This window comes from Phasianus colchicus, chromosome 11 (assembly GCF_987193195.1).
Source record: "Phasianus colchicus chromosome 11, bPhaCol1.hap1.1, whole genome shotgun sequence".
In the NCBI taxonomy this organism is placed as follows: domain Eukaryota; kingdom Metazoa; phylum Chordata; class Aves; order Galliformes; family Phasianidae; genus Phasianus; species Phasianus colchicus.
The window spans coordinates 12,765,906-12,779,371 of NC_143446.1; the positions used below are offsets into that span (position 1 = coordinate 12,765,906).

General features: G+C 50.3%; 1 protein-coding gene and 1 long non-coding RNA gene across 4 annotated transcripts in view; one reads left to right on the plus strand and one right to left on the minus strand.

Annotated features, from left to right (window-relative positions):
• Positions 1–13,466, minus strand: part of FAM107A (family with sequence similarity 107 member A) — a 15,750-nt gene continuing 2,284 nt past the window's right edge. The window contains exons 1-5 of one of the 3 annotated variants that reach the window (XM_031606538.2): positions 11,423–11,765; positions 9,968–10,031; positions 3,997–4,171; positions 2,286–2,442; positions 1–1,870 (exon numbers count right to left, since the gene is read on the minus strand). In XM_031606538.2, coding sequence (XP_031462398.2) covers positions 1,763–1,870; positions 2,286–2,442; positions 3,997–4,171; positions 9,968–10,031; positions 11,423–11,674 — 756 coding nt within the window. In that variant the 5' untranslated portion in view covers positions 11,675–11,765 and the 3' untranslated portion in view covers positions 1–1,762. Of the gene's footprint in view, positions 1,871–2,285; positions 2,443–3,996; positions 4,172–8,963; positions 9,947–9,967; positions 10,032–11,422; positions 11,766–13,466 lie in introns of those variants that run through there. The other 2 variants (XM_090148326.1, XM_090148328.1) reach the window with 2 other exon arrangements.
• The window catches only part of LOC149916445 (uncharacterized), a 16,633-nt gene continuing 14,984 nt past the window's right edge, over positions 11,818–13,466 (plus strand). The window contains exon 1 of the long non-coding RNA XR_016470135.1: positions 11,818–11,897. This is a non-coding gene — a long non-coding RNA (uncharacterized LOC149916445). The remainder of the gene's footprint in view (positions 11,898–13,466) is intronic.

Below are 13,466 nucleotides of genomic sequence, written 5' to 3' on the forward strand. Positions count from 1 at the left end.
TGCTTCTCCCTCATGGTTTTAATTACAGGCTATATGAAAAGCTTCACATTGGGAAAAGGCATAACAAATCCTGTCAGATCTTGTTTGATCCATAAGGACCATATGCACTGGATTTCTGAAATAACAGCCTCATTAGAATAAGCATGATGGATGAGAGGCTAAGAGCTGCCACGGGGACAGTGCTGTGAGATGGGGCTCCCAAGGGCTGAGACCAGGCCAAGGGTTTTGCGATGTGGTGCTGTCCAGAGGCCCCATACCTGTACTGCTGCTCATGATGTGTGATATGGCTGGACTTCAACTGCCAAGCTGAGCAGCATCCTCTGAAATGAAACACCCTGCTGGGCCAGCGGGTCTGGGGAATAGGTTAGTAGCTTCTTGACAAAGATGTGATAAACACTCCCTTTCCTTAATTCACATATAGATCCATGAACATGTGGATGGTGGACACTGTTTAACTAGGTACCACTTTCCCAGCTGACCATGCCTGTTAATTCTTGCTGTTTAAGAGCCAGTGTTTGAAGGCGGTCAGTGAGTTTTCCTGTTGAGGCTTTGTAGCAAGACTGTGAAAGAAGCTGGGATCTACCTGAAGGTGCGATTTTAGTTCTACATGTGGACATCTCAGGGCATGAGTGCCCCATAAATGTAATATGCTCCATCCATTCTTGGTGCAAAGGCACTGTCTATTTCAGCTTTGCTCTGTCAGCAGCAATAAGATGTTTACCTTTGTGACATGGCAACTGGAGTGAGGCAACACTGTCCTCTGGTAGAAGGGATGAGAAGCACTGAGAAGCAGCTTTGCAGCAGTACCTCCATGCCCTGTAGCCCACAACACGTGCTGCTGCCAGCTGTGACCCCTGCCAGCGTCCTGACACCAGCATGGCATCACAGGACAGGTTTTGCTGGTCACTGTAGTAGCTCATGTCCAGGGTGAGGGGCTGAGGCTCAGCAGGGAGGCACGAAGCAGTTCATCTCTGCTCCTCTTTGCCAGATCCACAGGAGCCTGCTGACTGCTCACTACACGCTTCCACTCATACCCATGCTGAGCCCCCAGATTCCTGCATGCAGCATTTGCCTCTCACCTGGGGCTTTCATGGGAAGTTCTGTGTATTTTATGCCTAAGCATGGAACAGGGCAAACAGCTCAATAGCTATTTACAAGCAGGTTTGAAATGCAGCTTAAAGATGCTCGTGAAGAACAAGTGGCACCTGGCCTTGCAATGCTGAGCTGATGTGGGCACTCAGGAGTTGATTTTTCTCGCAATGTTATGGCACTGTTTGTCTTGTGTGGTGCTGCAATGCCAGTAACCCGTGGGCTGTTCCCAGTGATACGTAGATTGTCCCTTTAGTCACCACGCTGGTTTGCCAGGAGATTTCCAAAGCTGCAGCCGCCCTCCTGCTGCCCTGCTTGGTGAGCCCACCTCCAGGGGATGCAGGTCCCCCAGCCCATGGCAATGCCCATCTCTCTGCTGACTGCCCTGGCTCACACCTTGGCTGCATCGTGAGGATTAACCAGGAGTTAGCTGGACGTTAGTGTGCTCCCACAACTGGGGAGGAAAGGGACATCACTTCACTCTGCACCACCTCGTGTGAGGATCTCTTCAGTGAATACTGCACCTTTTCGATCATGAGACCTTCCTGGGATGGGAAAACTTTTTTTGTGCCTTCTACTGGAGCAAGTGTTAATGACATGAGTAGCCCCAAAGATGTGGCTGTGAGTGTCCACCATGTACAGAAACATCAGCCTTGGTAGGTTTTGGCAGAAGCTACGCTGCTTTCTCTTCCCCAGTCACCGTTGATGTTCTTCTCAGATTTTCTTTGACTTTAATGAATTCTGGTGCATGGTCTTCCTGCTTCTCCTGCTCTTTCTCCAGCTGTAATAAGAAAGAGTCATCGTTATCTGCACAACCTAAAGAACAAAAGTGCATTATCTACCTTAAAAGCCTGGGTTCATAATTGCTGCATGCACTGCCCAGAACTGAATAACTTTGTGCTGCACATTGGTGCTCTCTTTTTCCAAAGCTGTGTTCACCATCAGTCACTTTCCTAGGTACACCAGCACACTAGGTTTTTGCCCCAGGGAGGAACATCTCCACTAGTCAGGCATGGGTTGCTTTATCTGAAGAGCAGTTTCATTGCCAGGATGAGGCAATGCAGCTGTGTGGGATGGTAGAGAGGGATGTACCCTGGCTCCCATTTTATGGAAGGATGCCAACACTATTCCTTGTGTGGAAGCTCCTTGAGCTTCAGCCACCCATCTCCTGGGTGGTTAGAACAGCCTGATCCTACCTGATCCAGTCGCTGGTGCCTCTTCAGTAACTCTTTTTCAAAGGGAGACTGCAACTTCTTGGCCTCTTCCTCTTCCTTCTTCTGCCTGAGGACCTGGTTTCGCCGTCGGTGCTCAAGCACCCTCTGCAACTCCGGCTTGCTGTCTACACTCAAGCCTCTGCAGACCAAAAGGAGACAAATGAGGAGCTGCTCACCCACCATCCCCCTGCCTGCCTGGCAGTCTCCAGAGCCCCCATCCCAAATGCTGCCACACTGAGGTGCTGTGCCTTTCTGTGCAGAAAGGGAAATGGGCCGTCCTACTGTCATCTGTGTAGGTGACAGCTCCAGCAGTGCTGAGGGAATTTATAATAATGAAGATTTTTTTTCCACCAGCAGGGGTAGTCATTGAACTGCAGTAATTGTACTGGCAGTTCAGCTTGCTCCAGAGCTGAGGGTTTGCAATCCCTGCCGTGCCTCAGTTTAAGCACTAATGTTTATCTCCAGCTGACCCCAGCCACTTTTCTACCTGCCTCTGCCCCCTAAATACATGTATGTGGCTGTGCACATCAACAAACCTTTGCTGACTTCTGGTCACACTTCATTGCAGCCACAGTTTTGTGTTGCTGAACAAGAAGTTATGAAGCAGAGATCAAGGCAGCTTTCAAATAGGTTATCTTCTGCAATAGGAACTGGAACTGGAATAATTTTGGAAGAAGTCACAGAAGTAGTTGGCTGTTGAGGAGGAGCTGAAGATTGCAAAGCTGCCACCAGACCCTGACCTCCCCTGGCCTGGACTGAACACTCACTGGAATCAGCAGGCTGAGGGTATTGGAAATCCCAGGGAAATATTTGCAGGAGAGGTGTTGTAACATGAGGGTTTCTGTGGCAGACAGGCCCTGGGCTTGACAGAAGGTAAGCCTGCTGTGGCTTGCAGGAGACACAGAGTTTGTAGTGTTGCCTTTGAATTTGTTACTGCTACTGGATTTAATCAGCCTGCCCTGTTAGTGCCCAGAGGCGTTGACTAAGATAAAGTTTTGTTGCACAAGCTGCTGATGCTTATTGCTTTCTGCTTCTGCCTAAGGGAGAAAGCAGAAATGGGAGCAAGCACAGATCCTCCTCTCTCCTCTCTTCCCCTCAGTATGAACATGCAGCAAACAGCAAAGCTGCCGGATTTGCTGGTGACTTAGGGTTGTGTATAGATGATGCTCCTCCTCCTCTCTGGGAGCACTGTGCCAACTTGCTGGCTGCCCTAAACCTGCTCAGGAGATGACAGCGACTGTGCCAGGAGATACTGGCCAAGGATGCTTTAACCAGGCCGTGTTTTAGGAATACCTGCCTGGTTCAGATGACTGCGTCAGTGCTGGAGAATGGCCTGGGCACAGTCCCTGTAATTCTCCTGCTTTTGGGCAGTGCCAGTACTGAGCAATGAACCCAATGAAAGGTTGTTGTTGGCTGAATTAACGCCTGTGTCTGACCCTCATGATGAGCACAGTCATTCTGAACAGAGGCTCCGCTCCTTTTTGATTAGGAATCAAAGTGTGGCTGCGTCAGCGTGTTTTTTAGGGCATTTTGAAAATGTTTGAAAATAATCTGTCACATTAGAGAAGAGTGTTTTGGTGGGTTGCACCCCATGTCTGTGTGCAAGTAGCAGGATTTATCCCTCCCTCCAACCACAGGTGGTGCTGGTGCTGGTGCTGGGCTCTGCACTGCTGTGACTGTGACCTCCCCTCACCTCTTGTGGTTCATCAGCAGCTCTCGGTGCAGCTCCTGATGGCTCTTGGAGGCTTTGACAGGGTTGACAAGCTTTTTAGGTTTGATCAGGTCTGGGTTCCCATCTATGTAGTCTGGGTGAGTCAGGATGCTCCCGCTGTCAGAGTGCTCCTGTTGTATTTCTGTGTACATCGATGCTGGAAGACAAGAGAGGTGTTGGTGGGTGGGGTGCACCCATGGGAGCCCACCTGTGCTCTGCTCCCTGGGTGAGAGCAGCTGTGCTGGGGTGCTTGGTGCACCTTTAAAAAATATTTGCTTTGAAGAGACATGTATTAATTAGATCACTTCTAAATGACTTGCCAGCCACTTGCTTCTGTGGCTGCAGCAATTGATGCCAAGGACTAATTAGTGTAAGATCAGCTGAGCCGGAACTGACAGCAGGAGCAGGGCTGGGCTGCAGGACTTGGGAGTCCTGGGAAGTGCTGCTGTGGCTGACATGTCGCATCAGCATTGGGTTTTGCTGATATTCTGCTGCCCTAAAAGTCAGGATTCTTCCCAGTGCTAAGGAAAGTGTAGTTCACATGTGCAGCCCAGGATCACGCTGTAATAATTGTGTGTTCTGGATGTAGGAACAAGGGCCCACTCTTTTCTAAGCGGAGGCAGGTTGGATTTCAGGCAAATCACAGGGCATGCTCACTGCTGTCATTTCCCAAGTGCTCTGCATCTCACCTTTACAAAAAAGCCCACACAAAAGCAGTGCAAAGCACAAATTTTAAGACAAGATGCATGCTGTGGACTGCGCTTTAAGTGCAGAGTGCAGTTGTGATGGCTGCAATTATGCCAGGGCATGGCCTCATCAGCGACTGGGAAGAGCCATTCATTCCTCAGGACTCACTCAATGAATTTGGGAGTTCAGTGGCAAGAACAAAAAGTACCAGAAAAAGAGTGTAGGCAGCTTCAAGTGCTCTGTTATTACAGTATTTTGGGGTACCTAATGGGAAGGCATATGGGTTGATGGAGCAGCAAGGAAAACAGCTTTTGTTCAGTAATGCTGTCTCCCTCTCTTATCGCAGTCTCATGTACAAAAGGAATAAAACCCTTTTAAAAGAGAAATCAATAAAATGAAAAGAAAAAAAAGCAAGTAAAGCAGGCTGGGTCATTCTTTCGTAGGCAGTAAGTACTCTGCGAATGTAAAGTGGATTGCAATCAAACAGAATTGTGTAAGAAATCATACTGCTGAAGAAATGATTCAGTATCAAACAACTTCTCATTGAATGTTAATGTGGGCAGTGCCCTGCTGCTCTGGGAACAAAGGAAAACAGATTGGAGTCCGTTAAGAGTGTAATTGGGGTGAATAGTTCGGTACATATTCAAAGGGCGTGGGGAAGCAGAGGTTTCCTGTACCAGGTTGTTTTCCTCCAGGATGGCAGGTGTGTTGGTGAGGGAAGGAGCTGAGCTGAGGCTGCACCTCGCCCTGCTTGTGGGGCACGTGGGGGTGAAGGCAGCGCGGTTTGATGGCTGATTGCTGCTCAGTGAAAGCTGGTTTTGGAACAGTGGAAAGTGCGTTGGGTGTTCACTGGGGTTACATTGCTGGAGTCTGTAATTCTACTTTGTCACTTTTCTGGGGGTCTTGTTTTCCATGGGAAAAGAGGCGAGCAAAAGGCAAGAAAGGAAGGTACAAAAGCAAAGGGTTGTTTTGCTGTCAGTGAAATGGGTGAGCTCCCCTTTCCCATGGCAAAGCAGTGGCTTTATTCTGCAAACAAAAAAAGGAACTTCAAAGAGCGCCGGGTGTTTTCAGTGAGAGCACCGCTTGCAGGCTGTGCTATGGGAGGTGATCTGGGAAGGAACCACAAACCTCTCGACAGGAACCCCACTTTAAATCTTCACAAGACATTCGTGTGGAGCAATTCAAGGAATGTCTGCATTTGCATTGGGGGTAAAAAGAAAAATGAGGCCTGGAGCACCGCTTGGGGTTATGCTGGGAGTAAGGAAGGGCATTCTTTCTGCTACAGGCTGGCAGAGAGAGAGCTTGGGCAAAATGCTTCTCTCACAGTAGATCTGTCATCTTCAAGACACAGTGTAATTCATGCCCATGTATAGGGAGACAGACTGCTATCAGGCTGCGTTTTGTCATTATTTATAGTGCCAGCAGTGTAAATCAGGGCAGGTCTCTGCAGAGGATTTACAGCAGGATGTCTGGTTTTGCATGATTCGGCCATAGATCAATGAACAAGCGTCAGCTCCGGCACCTCCTGGGCCACCGCCATAAATCAGCCATAGGTGCCAGGCAGTTTTATATTGTTCTTGGCAAGATATAAACAAAAAAATGCATGTGCGTTCTGACACCCTCAGCTGTGCTTGGAAAGACAGTGTGACCTTTCAGACAGATCTGCTTTGGAGTCTTGCTTTTCCAAAGTAGCTGTGTTTGCTTCAACACATTCAGCTTTTTGCTTCCTCTTAAATATTTTCCCTTTCCATGTTTCTAGAAGCCTGAGGCTCTCTAGGAAAGCTGTGTTTCCATGTGACTTCTGTGTACACACAGAGCAGGAGTGCCTGGACCGGGGGGCTGAGGCTGCTGATGGATATTGGGATGACCTCCCTGCCTTCCTCTGCCCCCATGGGAAACTCCTCTGGAGGGGCTGAGCTCTCAGGGGTGCTGGAGACCTACTGCTCCCTCCCTGGCACAGGGCTGCCAGGAGGAGAAAAATGACTTTTTAATAGCTTGGTCTGCTCTGACTTCAAGCAAAGCTCAAATTCCTGGAAATCCGTATAAATCCTGGGGGACTTTTGGTAAAATTGCAAGTCTGCAATCCTTGCCCAAATTGCTCAGCCCCAATCTTTTGAGAAGAAGAAAATCAGTTTTGGAATGACATTAAATGCCTTGGGGCTGCAGGAGGTGCCCTCTGTAGAGCATTTATGTTGAGTTTCACAACTTTGTCCATGCATGCGGGGCTGTTCCTCTGCACGGCAGCCACACAGCCTGCACTGCTCCCACTGCTGGGATGAAAATAATCCCCAGGAATGCTGTAAGGGGATTATAGGGCTGGGCAGGCAGGTAAATGGGGTGCTGCTCTGGCTGCCCAGCTCCAGCTGCCCTTCCTGAGGGGAAAGCGCTGAAGGGATCAGAAGGAAAATGGAGTGTTTTCAGTCAAAGTGTTGGCAGACTTTTATTTCTGCTGAGAACTGATTTCCTGACAGGAGCATCTGGGGAGAGGTTTTTCAGTAACTGCAGGCAATGATCAAACTGCTCTTGTTAAAAATATTTTATGGGAGTCCTTTTCTGGGCAAAGAATGAAACCTCCGTGAAATGTCATCCCTGTACAAATGGGCAGAGGGCTTTGCTCTGGGAATGGCAGCTGGGGTCAGAGAGGCACTGCTCGTAAGTCTGTGTAACCTGGTGCTTGGAGGAAGAGATGAAACAGGGGGGAATCACACTATCATAGAATCATAGAATCTTTTAGATTGGAGAAGACCACTAAGATCACCAAGTCCAACCACCAACCCACCTGCACCATGCCCATAACCATGTCCCTCAGTGCCACAGCTCCACAGTTCTTGAAGACCTCCAGGGACAGTGACCCCCCCAGTCCCTGGGCAGTATGTGCCAGAGCATCACCACTATTTCTGAGAAGAAATTGTTCCTAATAACCAACCAAAATGCAGACTTACAACTCGCAGCCCTGGCTCTGGGTTTGTAAGGCCACTTAGTTGAGGTTTTGTGGGCAGAAGTGACCACTGGGAGAAGAGCCTCTGGTTTCTGAGTACCTGGTGTTTGTGAATACATATTTTCAGGGAAGCAGCAGATTAACGACGGGCTGCTGAACGGAGCTGGGCAACACATCCCACAGGGAAGGAGACTGCAAGCCACCATACTTAACACAGGTTGCCCAAGCAGATTTAAAGCTACTTGCACAGGTAATCGGAGCTGTGCAATAATGTGAGTTTAAAAGCCTCATGTCACCTGAAATCAGTGATTTTTTTTTAAATGAAACTCCAAACAAAACTTTCTCAGCATCCCTCCATTGTGCTGCATCAGCAGCTCAGCAGTGTTGTGTCCCAGGGGCCTGGCATGCTCCTTTTGCTTGTCACCGGACAGCCACATCATCCATCAGAGATAAGCGTGGTCCGGAATGGAAGCAAAGAGCCTTTGTCTGCTTTTAATCTAGGGTTTTGAATAATTAAGCAGGCCGAATTCTGGTATTTATAATGCAATGAGGCAAATGTAATTTGATGTGGCCGCTGTGGGAAATGTGTCCCAGCCATGAGGTCGCTCCTCGGAGCAGTGGGTGCCGAGTCAGAAATAAACTCCATGGGGTCAGAAAGGTAAAGAACCACAGTGGTGCCTGCAAGTCTCTGCCCTGCCCTCTCCTCTAGCTGAGGGCTGGCATGTTGGTTAATGATTTCGTTTAATCACCTTGGACTGTGGTAAGCAAGGTGCTGGGGCTGGGATCCCACTGTTAACAATTACCAGGGACGCCCGCCCTCTGAGCTGCATGTGGAGCAACTCGATTCGTTTTGTTAAGCAGTGACAGATGCTCAGCAGTCCTTGCTAATCACAAACTTATTTTTAATATATCATCAAATATTTGCTGTGTGCCTTTCCCTATGTGGAGACACGCATCAATCATTAATGAATGTTTTAAGGTAGCTCAAAGGGATTTTCTGGAATGCAGAGAAAATCATTTCCTGTTGAGCTGCAGCTACATCAGCAGTACCCCCTGTCCCACCTAACTCCTTTCTAAGAACATCAAATTGTGCCGTGTGTTGTTTTAGGGAATATCTTGTGGGGATATGGGTCTGTTTTCTGGGCAGCACTAAAGTGCTACGGAAACCTAATATATCCCAAACTAAACTTAAAGCAGGGTCCAGAGACACCTGTGCACAAATAGGGGTGCGGTGCAGAACCCTGTGGGGCTCAGCAGTCCCTGCCCAAGGCAGAGAGGGGACATGGGGATGTGGGGACACAGGGATGTGGGGGCCTTTCCTTACCTGATTTCTGCAGTGTGCCCCTGGAGAGCCCAGGGGCCCCGTGCTGCCCCGTGTCCCATGACATGGGGCCAGGTGGCCGCTTCTGCCTTCTGTGCTCGCTCTGCTGGCCTTTGGGTCTGTGAGGCTCCCCGGCTCCTGCCTGGTCTCTCCAGTGGGGTGTGGATGGAGGCTCACATGGATGCTACCTCCCTGCCGCCCCACGGGGATCCCGTAGACCCCAAAAGTTGCTCCCTTTGCTCTTCACTGCCGGTTGATGTTTCTCCAGAAAATCAATATGCCAGTGGGTTTTCTCACCCCCGCAAAGAGAAGAGCTTTTGGTGTGCACAGCCTCTGAGGGGTTGTGCCCCTGCTCCACGGAAGGCGATTTCTCCCGAGTGTGCCTTAAACCACGCTCCCGGAGAAATCAGATCGGCCCAGAGGAAGCCGCACGCCCACTCTCTTTAGCAAAGCACTGCAACAGCAAAGCCCAGCACCAGGGCAACCGCTCGTGTTATCGTGATCGTTCCCGGCACGTTGCGACACCGCTGCGCCAGCACCCCAGCACCGCGCCGTCCTGGGGGCAAGGGCACGGGGGCAGTGCAGGGCTGGGAGCAGCCTGGCCTGTGCCCAGGGGCTGTCCTGGCACCCGGGGATGCGGAGATGGAGAAGGAGAGGAGTGGAAGTGCCCAGCAGCCCCTTTGGGCTCTTGGTGGGTGCTGGTGCTGCCCTTTGCCCCGTGCCAGGCTTGCAGATGCTCACTGGTCCTGGGAGGTGGGCAGGGGTGGTGTAAAGCCATTTCTATCCAGACAGAAGGGATAAGGAAAGTGGGGGCACTACCAGTTGTGGTGAAGGATGCTCCCAACCCCATGAGGAAAGAGGCCATGGTCCTCATTCCCTCATTTCCACCTCTCCACGTTTTGCTCCTCTCCATGCCCCAGTGCTGTCCCCCATCCCAGCTGTGTTTTCCATCCAAGGGATCAGTGATGCTGGATTCTTCCCTGCTCGCCCTGCAGATCCTCACTCACCTGAACTGCCACTTGTGGGCCTTCTGCTGCTGCCAGCACACTGGGGCTGGAGGGAATATTCCTTCTGGAAGAGAAGAAAGGAGGGAATGGGCAAGGACTGTGCAGGTATTGCCCTATTGCCCCAGAGGGTGAGATGGAGAGCTGGTGGCTCTGGCACCTCTGACATCACACCAGCACCTCTCTGACACGGCTCCAGCATGCCACCCAACAGCCATGGTGCTCAGTGCCATGCCAGGCTTTAAATGTGCTCAGCTCCTCTGGCCCTGCTGGGCTGTGTTGCTATTAAATCTCCACTCCCAGCTCTGGGTGGGAGGGAGCACCTCTGTCAGCTTTACTCAGGTTCCCAAACCTGCATAAGTGCAATGGGAACTGTGGTGGTGACCAATTCAAGGCAATTAGTGGATTTAAACACAGTAAAGCAATATAAATAGTAGGTAGTCTCACTTTGTATTTTATTGGTCTGTTACTCCCCATATTTCAGTGCATCTCCCCTGACATTAGGGACATTAGTGGGCACAGCACTGATGGGTTGATGGTTGGACCAGGTGATCTCAGTGATCTTTTCCAAACTTTATGATTCTATGATTCTGTGACTCCAATGCATGTCAGAGAGCTTCTGCATCAATTTATGGAGGCATTTCTGCATACGTAGGCTGCCTTGAACTTCTGGCTCTGGGCAGGAATCCTGCTCTCCAGCTCCAGATCCTGCAGCTTAAGGCCATCAACCCTGTACAAACCATTGATCAGTGGTCCTGCACGTGGGTGCTTTGATAGCTGGATGGCTGGTGATTTGGGATCATGTTTGTGCTGAAAGCAGTTAGAGAAATCTTGGAAAGGGAGTGGAGGGTGGCTTCAGATACACTAAGATGGATACAAGTGCCATTAAGGTGCAGCACCACAGCATTGATCTTGCACAGTAACCAAAGTCTGAGCTAATGAATGAGGCAAGAAATTGCTACAGTCAGATGGTGGCAATAAAGAGATAATAGCGTGTGCGAAGTGCCACCCAGACTGAGAACTGATCTGAGTCTGCCCTGAAGAAGCAGCAGCAGGGCCGGAGGTTGCCCAACTTGTGGGTCAGGGTGCTCAGAGCTTGGCTACAAGCTGCAACCTGGTGAGCTACAGCCAACACATCTGTCGATTGAACTATTGCTCAGCCCAGAGGCTTTGAAGGAAGTCGAGATGACCTGCAACTTGCTGCCAGATCAAAGCCAGCACTTCTGTGTGTGATGAAGCCACAGTATGTGAGATCTAGATTGCATCTAGATTGCATCTTACAGCTTCATTCTATAAACCCCAAACATCTCTGCTCACTGCTCACAGTGCTCCGTGTGAAAATGTCACTGACACGCTCCTGAATATGGAGGTTGTGTAAGCTGTTGCCCAAATCTCATGGATTATTGCTGAATTCTGCTCTATCTGTGCTCATTTGTAGCAGCTGGGAGCGATCCAGACCTTGGTGAAATCATCCACTGGAAGAAACTTCTGAGGATTAGTGAGACTTTTTCCCATCTGTGATGTAAACGCACAGCAATCTGCTGGGCTGATAGTTTGCTGCAGTCTCTGCCAAGCTGGTGCACATGCTTGCTGGGATGATCCCACTTGCTTTTTAAGGAGAAACACTGAGAAAATAGGCAAAGTGTCCCAACATAGCATGGCTTCTGCCTCCCATTGGATGTGGTTTGGGCTCTTCTGTCTCAAGGGCATAGTGATGCTTGGTGAGGAGTTTGGCTCTGCCCATTCTCTGCCTACCTCACAGTGGCACAGCACCGTTTTGCAGTTGGGAGCAGCTGTGGCATCATGCAGAGGGATGGGGCTGCCATGCAGGGTCCCTGTGCTGCAGCCTGACTAGCCCTCATAGGGATCCAGTGGTGCAGGATGCAGGAGTGATGTGGGACAGCCCAAACCCGAACCCTGCTCCCTTCTCCAGGTGGGCACACATCTGCCTGCAGGTGCTTGGGTTCACTACCCTGAGCTTGTGTTTCTCCTTGTCCCTACCCACGGTCATTCTCAGTATCATGTTGCAAAGGGCTTTAAGAAAGATCGAATTCTTGGTGTTATGTTTCATTCTTGTTGTTTTGACCTCCACAAATCTGCAGCATTTCTTAGGCTGGGGGCAAGCGGCCACCTTGGGGGTGGCAGGCACTCTCAGTCCGTGGCTTTGGGCATGCAGAGGGGGCTGGGCTGTGTCCTGCTGTGCCCATGCAGCTCCAGGGGTGCGTTGGGCCAGTGGCCACTCTGTGTCAAGCCAAGTGGAAAATTGTGGATGCTTCATGTAGAGCTTTTATTCATAAAGTTGTCTTTTATTCATAAAGACACCATTTGACAGGGATGAGCACCATACTAACCTCTGTGTGGCTTTGTCACAAACACCACTGTCAGTTGGGCAGCAACACAGCCCTCCTGCAGGGCAGGATGGGAAATGGGGACCGACTTCATGCAAAGAGATCCCAGTTCTCACCCTGCACTATGTTGGCAATACCAACATCAACCACCCAAGCATTGCTAGCAGTGGGTGGGACGTTGCAATGGGTGAGCAATGATTTTAACCTGTCTCAGGAGCTTGTCTTCACCCGGCGCTGTAGGGTTGGTAGTGCTGATGCTATTTCTGCTATTTCTAGGGGATGCTGCTGCCTGCATGGGAAGAGCATCACTCAGTGGCACAATGGGCTTTGGCAGCTGCAGAACAAATTGCTGTCATGCTGCAGAGAGACCATTAAGGAACACTGAAGGGCCTTGAAGGATGAGCTTTGCAGAAAGTGAGGCTTGTGGCACATGAGTGATAGGGACAGCATTTATTCCATACACTGTGCTGACAGCCTGGGAGCTCAGTGTCACATAAAGAGACTGCATGAAAGTAGGGAAAATGGTGTTTATAACGAGCAGGGCAGGAGGAAAAGGGCTGCAAGGGAGGGGGTTTGGCTGCAAATAGAGGAGGCAGCAGAGAAGTGAAGCATCCCCACTAGGGCAGGGATTTTGTGAAGGCAGCAGGTGCACTGGAGCGAACCCCCGGAGCAGAGGGCATCAGCAAAGCAGTGAAGCCTTTAATTTCATTAGTTCATTTCTATTTGGGGACCGCTGAGCCATCCCCAACCTGGCAGCTGCTGCATGGACATGCAGTGATTTCCATGCTCTCCCTACAGGTACACTGGGCACAGTGCTTTGGGACAAGGGAGCACTGTGGATGCCAATTGCCATTTGGGTTTGGATGTGCTCCCATGGCCAGTGCCACAAAACCATGTCATAGGGCTGCTGCTCCAGCCTTGTGTCATCGGTGTCACTGTGCCAGGATGGCACCATGCTGGCCCTGCTGAGGCCATTTCCTCCGTGTGCTCTGCAGCCCTGGCGTGGAGCAGCCCTTTCCCTTCCCATTGCCTCTCTTCTGCCAGCCACAAACACAGTGCCTCTTGTTTGCCTTATTTTATCCTGCACTTTCCAGTATAAGGGCCCAGGATTTTTGTAGTTGGGATAAGGGTTTCCAAGCTCTTGAATGGCAAGA